Genomic DNA, 18,780 nt, shown 5'->3' with positions numbered 1-18,780 from the left:
ACTGTGCCCTCCATAAAGCGATCTTTCGCGTGAATCCTGTTTTAACGGGCATCCAGCAACAAGGACAGTATAATAACAATAATAACAACGATCCCGAGCAACAGGAACGCGTCCAGTAGCGAATCCCGCTCAACACACCGATCACGATCGGTCAAGATTCGAGACAATCGGGCCTGCGCGGCGTCGTCGCGCATTTTAAGCCCGTCTTTAAAGAAGTTAGGAGGTCGTCGAGACACGGTCTACTATCGAGCACATTGGGTCACCAGTCTCGAAAAATTCGTGTTGCCCGCGTTGAATTCGTTAACGGTCTTCCGAGACGCGACGTTTCGGGAATACGAGCGCGAGCCTCGAACCGCGCGGCGGCCGCCTAAGATCCCGTTCCTTCCCGATTTAAATCGCCGACACTTCCGTCACACGTATCCGTCCTCCATCTTCCTCGATCGAGTCCACTCGACGAACGAGATCTACGGGAACCAATAGAACACGCGGATCCCTCGGAACCGACGTCCACAAAGTATCCTCCGTCAGTTGTTGAACGCCTATGACACTCCTCTCTTTCTCCACGTCGCTGCGTCCACCGATCTCGCTGTCCTTCGACTCGTTTCACAAGCTAGTTTCACATACAGTCGCCCGTAGAGGATGCCCACGACGAACGACGACCGCGGAAATATTCTATACACGAGCGTTGAACGTCGCGCTCGCGTCGAAAAACCGTCGGCGCCGTGCAGCGTTTTCCGCCATGCCAGTCGTTCGCGAAAACCGATCGGCGAAACGGGGTCAGCCGGAAGCGGACGATACCGGGACCGTGTCCGCGCGGTTCGGGGTGAAAACGTGGCTCGGATCGCTCGCGGAACGAGACGCGAGGAGATTTTTCGGTGGCCCCGGGCGGCTGACCGACAAAATGGCGTCCGCGCTGGAGGAATCGGCTGCCGCGATCCGGACGCGAAGCTGTTCGATGCTACACTGGAAGTTATACGCCTCTTCTCCGCAACAATTGCTGCGTGTGCACAGTGGCGTACGCTGGTTTTATAATTACGCCGCCTCGCGATGCTAATTGCCACGCTGTTCGGTCTTATGACTGTATTTAAATAAACCCTTCGGGCCTGTCTTTCCCCGGAACGGTTCAGGTCCGTTCGGGTCTGCTCGCTCGATCTGGTCGAATGTCGAGATGGGTTCGGACAGGTGAATGTGTTCCGTGCTTTCCCGGTGGAAAATGCTAGAAGAATAGGTGCTGGCGCCAGTGGATCGAAGTGCTTTGGGGTGGAACCAAGCGTGCCTCTCTTCTTATATAAATTACGCGCTAAATACGAGTACGCCTACGTGGAGCTGGGCTCGATATAGGCCTGCGGCCGCGGCTGTGGCGAACGGGAAGCGATTCTCTAACTAGCCACCGTGGCGAGTTGCAGAAACGGACGGGGCCTGTCGATGGTAAAAACCGATTGTGTTCGCGGAACCGTTCGAACCGCGCGCTGCGGTATGAGTACCGGGGGATTTATTGTTGGGAAATGGTTCCTGATGGCAGACGTTCGCGGCGTGTCACGGGAAATTTTTAGGAACCGCGACAACCGAAGGAACTCTGTCACTTTAAACGATCGCATAGCTTTCAAATGATTCGGTTCATTCGTTTGACGATCGTTTGCATTCTTTCGTGGATGTTGACAAGGGTTCCTTACTTGTTTTCGTTGAGTTTGGTTAGTGGACATTTCTGAAATGGTTCGTGGGTGTTTAGAAGAGTTAACAATCCAGAAACTCCGTCGATCCTAAACTTTGATACTTTTAACGCTATTAGATATTTGAATTAGTAACAGCTTAAATTTCACAGTCTGTTTAGTGCTCCCTGCAATCCTTGAAAACGGTTCTAATAAAAATGCCACAGTCGAAGCATCTAATTATTTTTACTACGATCATCTGGGCAATTAACGGTTCCAAGGACTTCTAGCGTGTACATCTGAAAGCTTGTAACGTTGTCGTGGCCGTGGAAGCTTATAAGAAAACAGAAATGAAATTAGTAGAAAGTCGGCGAGCATCGACGCGATGAAAGAGACTAATGAGACACGAAGGAAATAATAATTCTGTTTTTTTCGGCTTCTGTGGATCCGTGTTTTCCGAGTAAGAAATTATTCGCCGCCGCTGCGCCAGGCGCTCGGGCAGACTTATCCGCGTTCTCACTTTTACCGGAGTCAGTATTACACGGGTCCAATCACGGGTAATGAGCCCGCGAATAATTGAGGAAGACATCGTCGTCGAGCAGCGTAACCGGCATTATGGGAGATTGAAGTAATGTAACGCGCGTCGTTCCAGCTTCGATAATTAATGCGCCACAGTTCCTTTTGTGATCATTGAAAATGGTACGGGCTATCGAGGATTACAAAACAGTTGCAATTATACATTCCAGGTTCGCGAAATAAAATGTTCATTAAACATCCGAAAAGGCGTCTGAAACGTTTCATTTTTAATTGATCGAAGACACGCTGACTCTACGAACACCTTTTCCATTTTTCCTCGGTAGAACCATTGTGTTCAATCGCAAGTTCACACGAGCGAATAGGTCACACGCGACTGTTCATTAAACGCTTAACCCCCGTTTGTTAAGAAACATATTCGAAAGTGCACTTTCAAAGCTAGAATCGCGTTCAATGTCACTCGTTAATCTCATCTTCGCCGGGGTAATTTCGAAAACACGATGGAAACCACCCTGAACACTTTCCACGCTGAATAACGTCTCAATCACAATGTTCACTTCATTCCGTGGGAATTATTGGATCCGTTAACTGACTCGTTAATATTCCCGGTACCACCGCAAGGGAGACATATTCACCGCGTAATACAATTAATATAATCCTGTAAACAGTCTGCGAATGCTCCTGCAATTGAAACCGAAGTTCCTGAAAAGCACCGGCGCAGGGAAAAGAATCCCGTTGCGCTTTAACTTCTTCATACGCGATCGTAAAGACGCGAATTTCCATAAGGAATCCAACGGTAACCAATAAAAACGGGAAAATCGATGTTTCCCCGGGTATTTATTGCAGGATATAAAACGCCGCTGTCTTCAGCGCTATCGAAACATCCTGCCCGTTACATCGAGAAGCATCGCGCGTTCGGACGGGCTCCGCGGCGCAGAAGTTGTCTTCACTTTTACGCAATAGTTTTTTCTACTTTTTCCAGCGATCGCTGGGGCAACGAGGCGAGAAACGAAAATAGTAAGCGGGCTGCGTGCTCGCGGGCGCAGACGGAGTGCGACGCCGGACGAAACGGCGCGAAGCGCAGAGGCATTCGAAAGTGGCTGGTCGGCTCGGTGTATAGGCCCCGTACGACAACGCAATTGCGTGTGCACAGATCATTGACTCCGACCACGCAACCATCCGCGGCTGCGATCCTGACCACGTAAACATTGTGCAACGACGCAATGACCCGTGAGTAACCGATTGTTTTACAGTAACAATTAAAACCGCGCTTTTCGCGGAACGTGTCGACACCGTCCTACACGGGATACTCCATTGTGAACGATGATTATGATGAATAACGACCCGCGAACCATCAGCACATCTATGATGTTCGAGAATCATTTAAGTATAGGGAAATAAATATTAACTCTCCGCGGATCGTTTGAAATATAGAAAAGCTTCGGTGGAGTTAAATTATACGTCAATTGCTCAAACCGTAGACAGAAAGGAAAGCTGATTTCTTGCTGTTCGAGTAATTACATCATTTGTTTGCGACTCGGTCTTCTAAATACGGACATTTCATCTCGAAATGTCGGCATTCCGCGAAGGATTGAAGAATAGGAAATTTCTGTATCAGTGAAATAAGTAAATAATACTATTTTGCTTTTACAATGTGAGTGATCTAGATTTTTTTATAATTGATAATGATTCTATGGTTGATTCGTGTATAGTGTCGAGAAGGTTAATGGAACGATAGGACGAGGTAGTGGAATTAATATTGATTACGTTATTATAGTGTTTTTTATGCATTCCGCGGGGAGTTGTATTTGCAAAAGTAATGTAAGTAAATTGTCCCCTATCATTCTTGCGCAATTCAACGATAAACGCAGGCAATTTATTTCGCGAGACAGATAGAGCTGGTCTATGACGAAACAGTTAATGATTAATTTTCCGAACGCTATTACCCGGGAGAAAGTTATGCGGCGGTTCTGCAGCAATGTGACATTTGAGCGCGAGAAATTGAAGAAATGCTTCGCGGGGAAAAACGGAACGGGCGACTCACCTTTTGCCACTCAGAGTACATCTTGACACAGTGTTAGAACCGTCGAAGGGAACGGGCTACCCTCATTTTGCGCGGGCTGGCCAGATTGTTGTTGTCCGCTTCCTGCGAAAGAATACAATCCATCGTTAACTTCGTGAAACACGCGGAACAGCGCACGAAAAACGAGATCAAATTCAGTTGAAGCTAATGTGGAATAACTAGGCCACTGTATTCATTTACACTGCACCCGAGACTGCATTCATTTGAAATAATTGCCTGGAATTAAGTAAATACCAGCTGCAACGGAGGAACTTGTCATCGGTGCTCAGCGAATCGAGCGAAATCTCAATTTAATTACTGCCTATACGATTAACCTTCCAAATTCGGGAGCAGTTCATTATAAAATCAATTATGAAACGTTCCCTAATATTTCTTATTTAACCGTTTGAGTGCTGAGGAGCGCTATAGTGTTCTTCTTGTGTTGTGCCAAAATTGAGAGCGCGGAGGCGCTTCTGTTTATCAGTACCAATTATAATTTTCTTATTATGTTCTTGAAGAAGTAAATCGAAGTAAATTTACTTAAATAAATGTTATTTTTTCATATTTTTTATAATAACACAATATTTGTTATCTCATTAGATAAGTACTTAATTTTTTTGCATACACACTTAATTACTTCCGCATTTTTGGTAAATATCCACAAAAATTTAGCATCCAAACGGTTGAACACATTTCAATACTAAACAGTATTATTCAAATACTTGAATATTCGAATCTATATTTTTCAATTATCCAAATACTCAAAATTGTATTTCGCGCATTTCAATAGTACAATACTCATTCTCAGTTATTTTAGTCTGAGTGAAGTCAAAGTGCGCGTCAAAATAAAAACGAAGCGAGAGAGGAATCGAAGATAGGCAGTCGACGCAGGTGTGTCTCGCCCACGGGACTGCCGAATTCAAAAATCCGCATTCCGGATGCTCGAATCCGCCTCAAGGCCGGCTAGCCTTGACCACGACGGACCGCGTCAATTCGCATCGACGGTAAACACGTCGCCCGTCTCTTTCTGCAGTTCCGTCACGTCTCGAAATCAGGGGACGCAACAGCTGTGCAAAATCGATTTTTCATACCGCGTGCGCGAAATTCAGGTTCCCCGCGAGACGGTCCCACATTCGGGCCCCGCTTTATGAGGCGTTCCTCCAACGTGCGGGTTACGTTGATACCGGAAGCTGAATGATAATCAGACGCTGCACGTTACTTCCGGCGAGCGACTCAGCCTTTCCGATCACGAAGCTTGCGAAGTTCGTGATCGCCGACTCGGCCGGTCGTAATCGGCTTCGTGCGACCGTCTTTTATGGCTTTCGAGCGAATTGTCGGGAACCGACGATTGCTGTTGTACGAATTAAAAATAGATCAGTTGGAAATATTCACTATTTCTACTGTCTCTGCGGAAGACTTCTTTATATGACGATTGTGACGTAAACTCTTCCGATAGAGTTACCTAGGCATATTGAATAACTCGATCGAAATTTGTAAGTTTCAAAGACAATCGCAGCTTCGAATCACTCATCGATCATTAACCCTTTGCACTCGAAAGTTTTTCGTTGAAATATTCAACACTTTCTGGCGAGGTATAGATGATATTGTTTGAAACTAATTTAACGATAATTCATAGATAAATTAAGCAACAAAGGTGTTTTACTTCAATATTTCACGTAACAATGCGAAGTTTAATTTGAAATATTGAATATTCAACTTTATAGTTTTGTTGTATCGAATCAAGTGGTGACTGAGAGTCACCTCTCGAGTGCAAAGGGTTAACAATCAATTTTATATTCTATATATTCCAATGTCCTACAAAGCGAATGAATTAAAGATAGACTCAAATCAAACCAACTATATAAGTATCGATAGAAAAACATAGATGAATATCTGTTAACCCCTTGTCCTACAACGAGTGAGACTCGTGAAGATTTTCAACATGATTCAACAAATATATATTACTCAGTCCATTCGAATTCAAAGCAAATATTCTCTGTAATCAACTATTATATTTAAAAGGAAATATAGGCATAACGTATGCTTAGAATTTTTCTCTTTTTCCAATAAATTATTAATGACAAAATAGCCGTATCGATCAGAGTTGAGAAAGAAGTCATAGGTCAAGGGGTTAATTTACTATATACAGCCTCGAGTATCGCGAGAAGAAGAAACGGAAGTCGAGGAATCGGTCTCCGTGGGATCGGAATCATGAAATACGAGGTTACCGAATCCTCGCGAAACGCGAGCGGCAGAATATTCCGGGAGCGTATAAAAATTTTACGCATCACGGGTTAAACATTTCTCCCACTTTCTCTCCGAGAATAACGAGCGGGCTGAAACGTCGGCGGATCGTTCGCGATCGGCGTCGCGGAGAGAGAAACGGTCGCCGTTCCTCCATCCTGCCGCGGGGATCGCTTCTTGCGACAGTTCCGGTATCCCAGGAACGCGAACCAGTCGATTTCAATGGCCGATCGCTTTCCAAACCCGTCGAGAAAACCGCCAACCATTTTCCACTTTTTTTTTCACCATTTTCTTCTTCCCCGATCGGTCTTCCGGCGCGTTTTCCAAAGTGAATCACGCGATCCCCCGATTTTCGCGGTGTTCCCCCCGCGCAGAGATCGCAGAACGCTTTACGACACTTCCTGTATTTTCGAAACGCCGCGGGCGATCGGTATCAGTCGAACTCCACGCGAGCATTATGTATTAACCGCGGCGGAAAGCATTCGATTGAATAAGTCGAGAGTCTTTCGTAACGCTCGCTCATTTATTAACGAAGGGCTTCGTTTATGAATGAGAGATTCGTCATCTGTGAATGAAGAATTTGTGGAGGTGAATGGAGTGATCGACTGATCGAGGTTATATGAATATTTCATAGAATATCTGATACAAGTATATCTACTGTTCAACTAATTCCTTTTGTTTCTTATCTATACTGCAACTAATACTGTCGACTGCATCGCTGTTCGAGATATTCAAAGGGGAAAATACATATATTGAAAAGCCTCTACCGACAGCGTGGTTCACCGAGGCTGTTTGCGCCGATGTTCCAACAAAGGAACGTATACGAGACCAATTGAAAGAAACTTAAGGTCATAAACGTTCCGACGCGAGAATAAAAGGATCGCGCGACAATCCTCGCAGTCAATGGGACGCGTTTAAGGACAAGTCGCCTCGCGAAAGGACAACAGGGGAACAATCGATGGTGTAGAAAGGCCAAATTGCCGTCGCCATTGTTCCCCGTTCGCCCCGTTCCGAAGCCGTACACGCCTCTTCTATTCCGGCACGGTGAAACCGGCGTCGCGCGTGTGTTGAGCGCAACCGACTTACCCGAGGGTGACTAACCAAATTAGCATAAGATTGCGAAATACGCATTCCACGGTGAGCACCGCAGAAGGACGCCGGCCGATACTTTTACTCGAGGATCTGTCCGCGTGATCGATCCTCGCGGGCGTGCGTACTACCACGATCCAGCCGCCGCGCTGGAAGCTGCGTGAATCACCGTCGATCAGTCGAACGTTTGAAAAAGAGAACGGCCGCGGCTGCGCTTTCCGAGGGAGACAATGAGAGATTGTTGCTAGAGGTCGAGCGATGTGAAACGTTCGACTAGACGAGAGAGAAATTCGATTTATCATTCAGGTAGATATTTTACGCTGAAACTACCGACCTCGTCAAAATGTCGGTCTCAGTTCTATTATTTCGCGGTTATTCATGGCTCAAGAGTATCAACCCTTTGAACTCGAAAATTTCCCATTAGAAATATTCAACGTTTTCCGGTGAAATATAGACATTCATCAAATCGGGAAACAAAGCTGTTTTATACCAATATTTCACATATCAATGCATTATACAAAGCTTAATATTATATATGACCTTATAAGTTTACTATTTCAAATCAAGCGGTGACTGTGAGTCATCTCTCGAGTGCAAAGGGTTAATCCTTTGAAGGCGAATTGATATTTCGAGATGAAACGAATGTTTGGAATACTAAGTTGTACGTAGATTATTTAACTACTCGTGCAGTAAGATTTGTGTCTCTGTTATTTAAGCTTGCAATATCTAATTTGGCAGAATCAGAAGATTTTGTACATTTTAAACAGTCTTCATCTGCAGTGGGTTCACTGTGAGAAGTGATTTTCGAATTGAACTGCTTAATATGTTAATTTTATTAGGAATACTGAAATTGAACGTAATTAGAATATTCGAGGATCGGTCGATTGAATTCGCTTTAACGAAGAATTTTCTCTAGATAATACGAGTAGTTACTGGTAGAAAATTGTTCTGTCTATTTATCGGAATAATTTATTAGCATCTATTTGAATAGGAATCCGAATAATTTGGAACGAGCATTCGCTGTACGAACGTGGTATGCTGTTGCTTTCCGCTGTGCCCGAGGAAAAATGACGAATAATATTTTCACTGTAAGAACCAATAGAATATCCTCGAAGAAACTTTTATTCGTGCAATATTGTGGGAAGTTTAAATGAAATCTTGCGCGGTTAAGTGCACAGTAAATCGGTGTACTTAAACGATCACCTGGTTCTTCGACTTCATGCCTCTTGAAAGTTGCACATTTATTACTTTATTCGATAAAGAATATAATATTTCCTCTCGATGTATAAAGGTCTGAATTACAAATAATTGAAGAAATTATAGTAATTCGAGTCGTCATAAATATTTTATAAGAAACTGAAGCGGAGAACGGGCCAAGGGACAAGAAAATTTATTGGCGATTCCGCGAGAAGTGATCGGTTCCATCGGATCTGCTGATTTATATTGAGACGCGTAAAAAACCAACTTACTGGCCTATGTGGAGCATGACAATTGTCGTTACTGTCCATACTCTAAATAACCGATTGTCCACCATGTCCACCGTAGACGCGGAATAAAATAATGCAACGGAATACAAGCAAACAGAACGTAATACTAAATTAAAAAAAACGAAAACGAATGAATATTAATAGCCTTCCGAGTTTATTTGTCTCGCAGCCGTTCATTAATAAGTTTCGCAGTGATTTTTATATATTCCTATGTAATTACGCACGATAATCCGGCGATAATATGATTTAAATTTTAATACGATCGGACGGAAAGAAGCGTAGACGGAAATATTTTATGAACGAACCGCGAGGGTTAATCTCTGGAAGCCACGGGAAATGGCGTTCTACATACCTGCGCAATTAAAATTACGCGCGATCCTGGTGGACATAAAATCGATTACAAATTACGGGAGGGAAAATATTTTTCCGAGGAACCCGCGTGGCCTTTAGTTCCCGGTGGCATCACCTTCAAACTACATATTTCGATATTAATAAAATGCGAGCCAGTGGACTTGTCAACACCTGTTTGCACCCCTATTTTTAAAATGACAAGTTTTTATTTGGGACCTAAGGGGTTAAAACGAACCGACGCACAGTGCAGCCAAACGTCCATTGTCTGAAGAGAACTCAGTAACTTGAAAAGTACGAGTGATAGAAAACGATACCTCAGACAGAAATTGTAAGGTATAACTCTAAGCATATGGTGATTATATTTTTTTTTACATTATGGAGACATCACGAAGTATTTTCAATGACAATAGGTACTTTGTGCATCAATTCCAACGTTATATAAATATAGAAACGGAATTTATTTGCACAAAACTTTGATTTTTGAAATGAAAATCATTTTGTATAACGGGTACTACTTGGCAATACATTAACCTTCAGTTTTTGTCATGGGAATGGCCGAATTTCGGGGTTTTGTCCGCAGGCGACCGTACTGCGCGACGCAACGCACGTCCTAGAAAATGATACGAAATTACAGCGACAAATCGTCGTCGCCGGTACGATACGGTGAAATAAGTTTTCAGGGCAGCGGATAAATTGCCTTCCATTTCGTTCAAATGGATAATTTGCCCCCTCCTGTCGAATCGTTCAGGAAGACAAATTGCGCGTCGCAAAAGTTGAACGCCGCGCCGGAACGAGAGGAACGGTGGAACGAAAACAAAACGGAGGGAAGGAAAAAGCGGTACACGGGTTCGTTAGAACATTGTTCCGGTGTGTGTCAGTCGTTCCCCTCTTGCCCTGTCAGAAAACGATTCCCCCGGTAAATCTGCATAGTCCCGATGACACGCAGTTCCTTTTACGGAGCTATGATTTAGATACTTTCTCTAACGAGCACGATAAATATTGTACGCCCGCAGAAAACGGAAGTCGGAAGGAATTCCTGTTGAACAAAGGAATATCTCGCCATTGGAAATCGTCGTCGTTTCGTTGTTACTGTTCAGTTAAAATAACATTCGAAAGAATTATTTTCTTTAATGAAATTACGACATAATATACTCGGAGTATGTGTAAAACAGTTTAGAATACTTTACTGCTTTCAACACGGCGGAAGATAGTGAAAATTCAGGATAAATTTGATTGAAATGGTATTCTTATTATTTTCCGAAAAAGAGTACTAAATTATTTATTGATACAACTAATGATTATCTTGATACATCGATTTAATGTCTTAACCGATAACTTATCCCATAATTATCTTATTTTCGTTCAGATTTGTAGAGTATTCCGTGTGCACACGATTTACACGCAAGAAGAGCAAAAGAGGGCAGAGTATAATCTTCCCGGACATTATGGAAATAATTAAGTAAACCCCGAAAGAATGATTAAAGAACTGATGTAGCAATTTGAGGAACAAGTCCGGCGAGGAGCGTCAGACGCTGCAGGACGAGACGAGACGGAATCTGACATCACAGGTAATGATGTCAGATCGAACGGGCGCGGGATTTTTTTCTCGTGTTACACGCAACCCAGCCGAATCTAACATCGAGGAGAATCGAGGTTTCGTCGGGCAAGTATCGAGGTCAAACAGAGAAAGCAGCTACTCGGCTACAGTGATACAAGGATCTTATGTAATTCATAATCGCCCTCTCTTTTATCGAAATAAGAGACACGCGAAAGATTAATCGCGTTTGCGCGCACCGCTCTTAACTATCGAGTAAATGTATCGTTCTTAATTTCTTCTGAATAATTAAGGACACCGACGAGAACAGAAATGCGTTCCCACGAAGCGGATTTCTGGGGATTTCAATGCCTCGCTTGTTTGGGTGCGCTTGTAACGAGATTACGATCGCTCCGAGCGAGTTTCATAATTTTCTTTTAATCAAATTAATTACGTTTAGCTTTTCGGACTTTCTAGACGTTTAGAGTGATATCATTTGACACACATAACTCACGAAACTACAAATAAATCTATTAAACCGCCTATTAATGAAGCCAACTTTGAGGTTATGAAATAATACTGAGCATTTAATACCTTTCGATAAATACGTTTCATTCGATCGTTAAATATTTTTCATGCAACGTAATGATTCTCGCCGAAGGTTCATCTTTCAATTAAATTGCAATTAAATCAAGCATCGAGATGTTTCCTATCGAAGCACCGTTTTCAACCGGATGAAATTTAGCGGACGATCCCGAAATTTAGCAAATACTTATCGTTTCCGCTAATTAGAGTACCGTTTCCATGGAATCCGACGAAAGTTCGGTTGCATTGGCACGGAACGAAGTTGAAATTCACTATGAAAGTGCTACCAGGAAGCGGACTTTCTTATCGCAGATTGAAAGTATCAAAAGGCGACAAGCGGTCAACAGGAAGGGTGATTAACCGCGCGGCACTACAATGAGCAATAAAATTCCGCGCGATAATCAGCAACACGGTTATCAAGACCGTTGCGTGACACGTTTCTGACAGTAACAAACATTCCGAAATGTTCGAATTAATAATCGCCGAACCTGGTTTCCATTGGTTTCACCATTTACGTAAACTTCGCGATCGCGGGGGGTCAAGAATATATGAATCTCGGCGGCAGGAAATTCCTTTGCTAATGAGTCGATCGAAATGATCTCACTGTGCAGGAAACCTTGTTAGAATGGTTTCGTTTCAATTAAAATGAAATTCATTGGGTGCTCAGATTTAAAAGTGGAACATCTTTATTTAATTTCAAATTAGATTTGAATAGAACATCGATCGATTTAATCGGTTTCCGTTGTAGAATTAGAATTGACATGATAATTTTAATTATCATTCGTTGTATCTTACACCGCAGCGACACGCAAAGAATTCAGCCGATGGAATCCAGTGATTCCCAATTTTGTACGATTACGGAATAAATTATGACACCGCGCAGCCGATGAATCTTGAAACGTTTCCATTAAAGTGACATTCAAGTTTCCCGGTGAATCGCTTAAGAACCGTTACCGGCGATCACAGGCGGGTATATTTTTAGAAATTATTCGAATGTCTCGGATACGTCTAGGAGACGTGTATAGACTTCTCCCTAAATATTCAGTTATATCGTTGCAGCGTCTAATGATTCATTAAATACTCGGTCGCTAATAACCTGCTAGCGTGTCCCGATCGTTCTGCGTGACATGAATGAACGTTAATAACGGGACAACATCTCTTTCTCCGGCGACGCCGGGAGGTCACACGATTCACTGTCCTTGAATACTTTCGCCTAATCGGGCATCTAGATCGAACGCGTCTAGCAGCGAGAACGTTTCATTAAAAACTGGATGAAACCTCGGGATTTAATGAACGAACGTTTCGTAACCGGCTGCTTAAATAATACTTTGTGCGTTTCGCTTGGGAACGGTGATAAAAAAAAATTATTGTTAACTTTCGAAAGCACGCAGCTCGCCCGTTTTGAGAACAAGAAACGCGGCTGCTTAATTGCGAATCGAATTTGAAAGTTCGTTTCGACACGCGCGCCGGAAATCTCGGGATTCCCTTTGCGTTTCGATTGCGATTTCAAACGGGGAAACCTTTCTATAAGCTATTTTTGGCAACTCGAACGCGTAACTCGAATAAAGTTAGAAACACTTTTGAACAGAACATGCCTAGTCATTCATCTGTTATCTGATTCACTGAACCGAGCTTCTCAAGGTCTGAAAATTTCAAATATTGCGAAACTCACCAAGGAATCCTTTCTTATTAATCACTGGTTCTTGAAAGACTCTCAAATGACCGTCAGTAGGTAACGAGTTAACGACTGCAGCGTCCGGAACGGCGTACAGACGCAGAATATCACAATATTAAAAAATATCTTTAACTTTCGTTCACGGTCGTCGTATACGTTCAATGAAGAATCTGAGAACATTTCTAACGGTCGTCGCCGAGTATCGTACAAAGAACAATTTCAATGAAATTTCAATGAAATTTCGAAGAGCCATCAAAGTATAAATTCTGTACTAAAGCGAAATCTTTCGCCGCATCTTCGATTAAGAGGAACTTCAGATATTCGCGATCCTCCGCGCATTATAAATAAGTATGACTGCACTGCGTCGCTATGAGTCAGAATCGCTTGTAAACAATGCAACGCAGCTATTCCCCGCGATTTCCATTAACGAGGAGCGTTTCTTCTTCATCCATTTCTATCGCCATTATCATCTGCACGCTGCCTGCACCTGAATTCCGCAGAATCCGCGTATCGCTCCTGCCCCCCGGGCACCGCGATTCATCAACGTTCGACCCGACTGTTCGCTAACAACTGCGATTCGCCTGCCACCCCCACTCCACGCTCGTTTTACGACAGAGCCCGCTCATAAATAAATAATCAACCTGCCTGTGTCGCGCGTGTGCTAGATCATGAGAGAATTCCAACGTCTCCGAACTGGTCTGCCTCGATCGGCAACGTGACACAAGGAGCACGAAACTTCGTGTTTATGGCAGGGAAAGGATACTGAATGGGATGGGGGGGGGGGGGGACACCGGGGAGACACGTTCGATGGCATTTCGCGTCTCGCAGCATCCAGAGTCCGAACGGTACGTCCTGTGATCTCTGAGTGATACCAGCCGAGGTACCTCGTAATTGTAAATCGAACGGAATTGCTTCGAAATTAAATTGTGTTTCGTAATGAATTCCGTTGAACGGGGATTTTTACGATTATTGGTTTCCTATTAATCTTCCGTTCGGTATTGTAATTTTGACACAGGAATGATTGGCTTCGGAATAGGTTAGCTCTATGTGTCGAGAGTTGTGTTATATTTTACGATTGTTCAAATAATGTGTACGGTGAGTCGTAACATATTTCACGGTTATTAAGGTATCGAGTATATTACTGTACTTTGAGTGGAATATAAATTAAACGAGGATGCAGGCTTGAATATAAAGATGGAACGAGGAGCAGTCTGGATCAGAAGATAATGAAATAGCACGGATTAATTGACTACAAGCAATGTGTTACTTAAAGGCGTCAATAATTATTAGACCATATTCCGCGTTAATGCCGGATGATACGTGTAATCTTCTGTTCGCTGCTGAATATCTATCTCCAACTTCTTGCAGCTTCTCTACCTCAACGCTGTCTCTTCTCTCGAGAAGTCTGCAACTATTTCTACTTTTGATTGAAACATTTACAATTCATACAACGAACATTTCTGTACAGCTTCCTCGAATTCCCTACTCCGTCCGATAAAAAATTCCTCGAAATACCTTCGATTCCCATCCCAACTTCATCCACAACCGAATTACATGAAAATTCCTTATTATCAATAAGAAAAACGTGCACTTATCCTTTCCGAAGGTAAATACTCACTCCCAACAAACCCACATTCGTGTTACACATAGAACAGCGCACTCCCCTCGCGGCAGCCGTAGGAATTCCCACCCACCCGTCCGTGGATCGGGAAAAAACCGTTCCTTTCGAACCGCCTTCAAGGCAAACGAATGAAAAACCGATCGAGGGGGATCGCCGCGAGTTCCTTGATCCTCGTGTCAACGGGAACGACATGCATCAGGGGTGAGGAACGCGCTGGCAGCGGCACACACGCGGTGGGAAGGAACGCGGCGCGGAGCACAAGCGCATGCCCTGACCAGGCGTTGATGTCTCCGAGCGGCGTGCTCACGCGGCCTATGAAATCCACTTAAAAACCACTTACTCTGGCGTGCTCGGGCTTCCTGTTCTCCTTTAAAAATCTTCCCTACCCGGTCCCCTGGTCCCTGGACGTGTCACCACGGGAGAATTTCCACGAGCAGACGAATTACGAGCGATGCACTGGTGCACGACGACGGTGCACGCAACCCGCACGAGAAACCACGAGGACGGCGAGGAGCGGTCGAACAAAGGAGACGGTGGAAAGGAGAAGTGAAACAGAGAGGAAAACGCTGCAGCGCTGTGGGCGACCGGTTGTTGCCCGGCGCTGGGATCCGCCGATACGAAAATTTCGCGTTAGTCGCACAGGTGTGTCACGGCCGGGCACTTTTGTCTCTCGCCCGTCCAGGGAACCGGAACAGCCGACCACGTCAGAGGACACCGGACCGAAACCGCCGAGAGTCGCACGGAAAAATTTCTCGTCTCCCCCTTGTTTTGTCCGCGATTTTTCGAGCGTTCCCGGACGACCGGACCACGACTGCGTTCACGACGCGATTCCCCCGGATCCGTGGTATGCGGCCGCTCGACCTCGCCTAAGGAGATTTTAGTTCGCGTCGCCAACAATCGGCGCCACCGTACGCTCCTCTGTACCGTTACACGCATTACAGGTGGCTCGTGGATTCCCGTGTCCCCTTCTGGATCCCCCTGTCCACGGTCTCTACCTGGAGGAAAAGGACGCGCGCTCGATCCGGACGGAGACGGAGACAGCGAAAGAAATGCGGGATGAGGATTAATGAGTATTCGGATGTGGATTTTCGAGAGTTTCTTTCAGGATGCTTCTGTAACGTCGAGATGCTTCGTGTCCGGCGAAGCTGCGGATGGAAATGCTTCTTCTGTTCGGTCTGTCGCCGCCGAGTTTCTGGGGTTCTTTTTAATCGACTTAATGAAGAGGAGAGTCTGTGGGTAATCAGCGGAGGAGTGGTTTGTATGCATTTAGTTTGAGCTTTTTGTCTTGTTAAGATCTATTGCGATTTTCATTGAGTTTTCGTCTTTCTTGTGAATGAGTTATCGTAGTAGTCGATGAATTTTCGGTTTCTTTGATTAATGGGAGATTTGGAGGACGGCTATTAGGTAATTAATTCCTTTGTAATCGGTTGAAGTGGTACACGAGATCTTAGCAATGAATTAGGATTTTCGTTGACAGTAATTCCTTTTGATCGATGATTATCGTAGTTTCATTTGTGCTTCGAAATTCAAATTCAGTTCTAAGAGAAGAAAGTACTTCAGCAGATACTGTCTTGTTATTTTAGAGAATTAATGAGCTAATGGACTATTGTTTACGAATGTTCTTCTATACGGTGCACTGAAAGTCGCTCGGATTTTCGAAACGAATATCTTTTCTGTCACCGTCACCCATTTCCCTCATTCTCGTTCAGTAGAACGAAAGGCTACACCTTTGGGCCGACACGTGCTCGGACGAGATCCAAAAAGTGAAAAGCTACCTGGAACCCGACCACGGGGACAATGGTCTTCGATTAGGTGACCTCACGGGGTGCGTATTTGGGAAACGCAGGTAGAGCAAGGTATGCACCTGCGACTGCCAACTTTCCGGCGAGACACCAACGACACCTGAACAGGTACATCAACGTTCGAAATAGTCATTCATCCCACTTCGGCGATTCCTGAGGCATTAGTCGAAGCGAGAACGCACTCTAGATTGCACGTTTCGAAAAGCAGAAAAAGAGTCAAAGTAGAAACGTAAAAGAAACAACGGAAATATTACTTTGAAGAATAAATAGCAATTATTAGCGAAATGAAATGATATTTTAAACTGAAAGTAAAGTGGCAACGAATAAGGAATACTTATTTAGAGTATTTGCGTAGTGAAAATTGCCAGAAGATTTAGTATCATACAGAAAGTGATGAAAATGAAAGAATTCAGTTTATTTTCATTTATCTTTAACAATTCGCGTTTGGCAGTGTTATGAGGGTATTTAAACCCGGCAGAAAATAGGAAGACTGTGCGGTGCTGACATCTAGCGGTGATGTGTATGAAGGTAACGTTACAAACTACTTGTTCGAGTCATGGAATCAGTATCCTAGATCAAGTATCGAGTCTAGATCCCAGACTAGACTTAAGATACTAAGTCAGTATCACAAGCCTGTAATTCTCAGGATGACTTTCCTCAGTTTGTTGCTAGATGGTAGCACCATTCACTTGATGTGAATTCTCGTGAAGTTTATCAGCTGCGAGTACTGAGAGAATGTTGCGGCTTTCGTCGTCAGATGACACAGTCATATATTTACTGGTGTCTCGTCGGTGTAAGTACAATTACAGAAATTGTAAATTAATTTTAATATTCTGATAAATGTCTATCAGAAATTAGCACGTAGAAAAATTTAATATCCTGACAAAAAATAGAACGTTTCTGTTTATTTATTTGTATTTGTTTAAGACTTGAGATGTTTTAAGTCTGTGCCGGCAGTGGTACAAACTTTTACAGTGCACATCCTTTCCATATCTCGTCAGTGATAGCACGATTAACGTACAGTTGTACAAGTAGAGAATTCTTAGGGAACTACTATACCGATGCTTAGTAAGTCAGTTGAATAACGATAGACGATGAAAGGTCTTGAAACAGATCTACTGTTGCAAAAGAAACTACCTACGAGGCACGAGTGAAAGATGCGATTGTAAATAAAAGAATTATTTAACATATTGACTAGCACTATTGAGAATGTTTAGTAGAAGGTGTGAAATACACATAACCAATTAAAATCCTTCATCAAACAATATCATTTCATCAGAACTTCACAAACTCTGAATTTCGAGTCTATTCAACTCTCGTATGAATAATTGTTCAAACATTAACCGAGGCACAATGTAAATTCAAAACAGAAGAAAACTACCCTTAAATCGACCACAATCTCCAAGGAACAAATTGCTCGGTATTCCATATCCGTCGTCCGTGCACGAAATTAATTAAGACCATCTTGAAAAGTAATCTGCAATATATCTACGTCAACGATGACAGCACGGATTGCTTTAGCCTCGCGTCAAAAATGAATTCGTTTGAGAAAAAACGATACGATCGAGAGGGAAGGCACCGTAGCCGACCCCTTTCCCGCCGCTGTTATATATCACGTCGGCTGACAATTTTTATATAGATTCAAAGAATTATTGTAATTCAGGTACAGAAGCCGATACCCTTCTTCGATTGATATGGATGAGACGGCCCCGACTTTTGATATACGCTCGATTTGAAATGGAAAATCATGCCTGGATTGGATTCGCACGTGAGCTGAAATAAAGTTACATCGGCAGGTTTAAGCCCCCACTATATTTGCCTGCCCTACGTGTCGATACCAGTTTGGCATAATACGTGTGCCGGAATTTATATAGTACTCGTTACAGGGAGCCCGGCGTTCGACATGCATAAAATTATTAACCAGCGCAACGAATGCGGCCGCGATTTTTCTTCCGTGCCGATTTTTATTTCGCGCGCCGCGGTCGCACATTAAAACCGCTCCATGAGAACGTATTTCACAATCGGTTGATTACGAGGGAAAATTCCCCGGGCGGGTACGCGTATCCGCGCGATTCCAGAATTCCAGCCGGCTCTTTCTTTTTCCGCGGGGGAAATATTTTTACCGAACGAATGGTAATTGGAAGAAA

General features: G+C 43.7%; 1 protein-coding gene across 3 annotated transcripts in view; it reads right to left on the bottom strand.

Annotated features, from left to right (window-relative positions):
- Positions 1–15,661, bottom strand: part of Myo10A (unconventional myosin 10A) — a 90,306-nt gene extending 74,645 nt beyond the window's left edge. For all 3 annotated transcript variants that reach the window (XM_031981591.2, XM_031981600.2, XM_031981610.2), the window contains exons 1-2: positions 15,172–15,661; positions 4,228–4,329 (exon numbers count right to left, since the gene is read on the bottom strand). In XM_031981591.2, coding sequence (XP_031837451.1) covers positions 4,228–4,248 — 21 coding nt within the window. In that variant the 5' untranslated portion in view covers positions 4,249–4,329; positions 15,172–15,661. The remainder of the gene's footprint in view (positions 1–4,227; positions 4,330–15,171) is intronic.
- Positions 15,662–18,780: the final 3,119 nt, after the last annotated feature.

The sequence above is a fragment of the Nomia melanderi genome, chromosome 14, assembly GCF_051020985.1.
Source record: "Nomia melanderi isolate GNS246 chromosome 14, iyNomMela1, whole genome shotgun sequence".
Classification (NCBI taxonomy): Eukaryota; Metazoa; Arthropoda; class Insecta; order Hymenoptera; family Halictidae; genus Nomia; species Nomia melanderi.
This window is presented reverse-complemented; position numbering and strand designations above follow the sequence as displayed.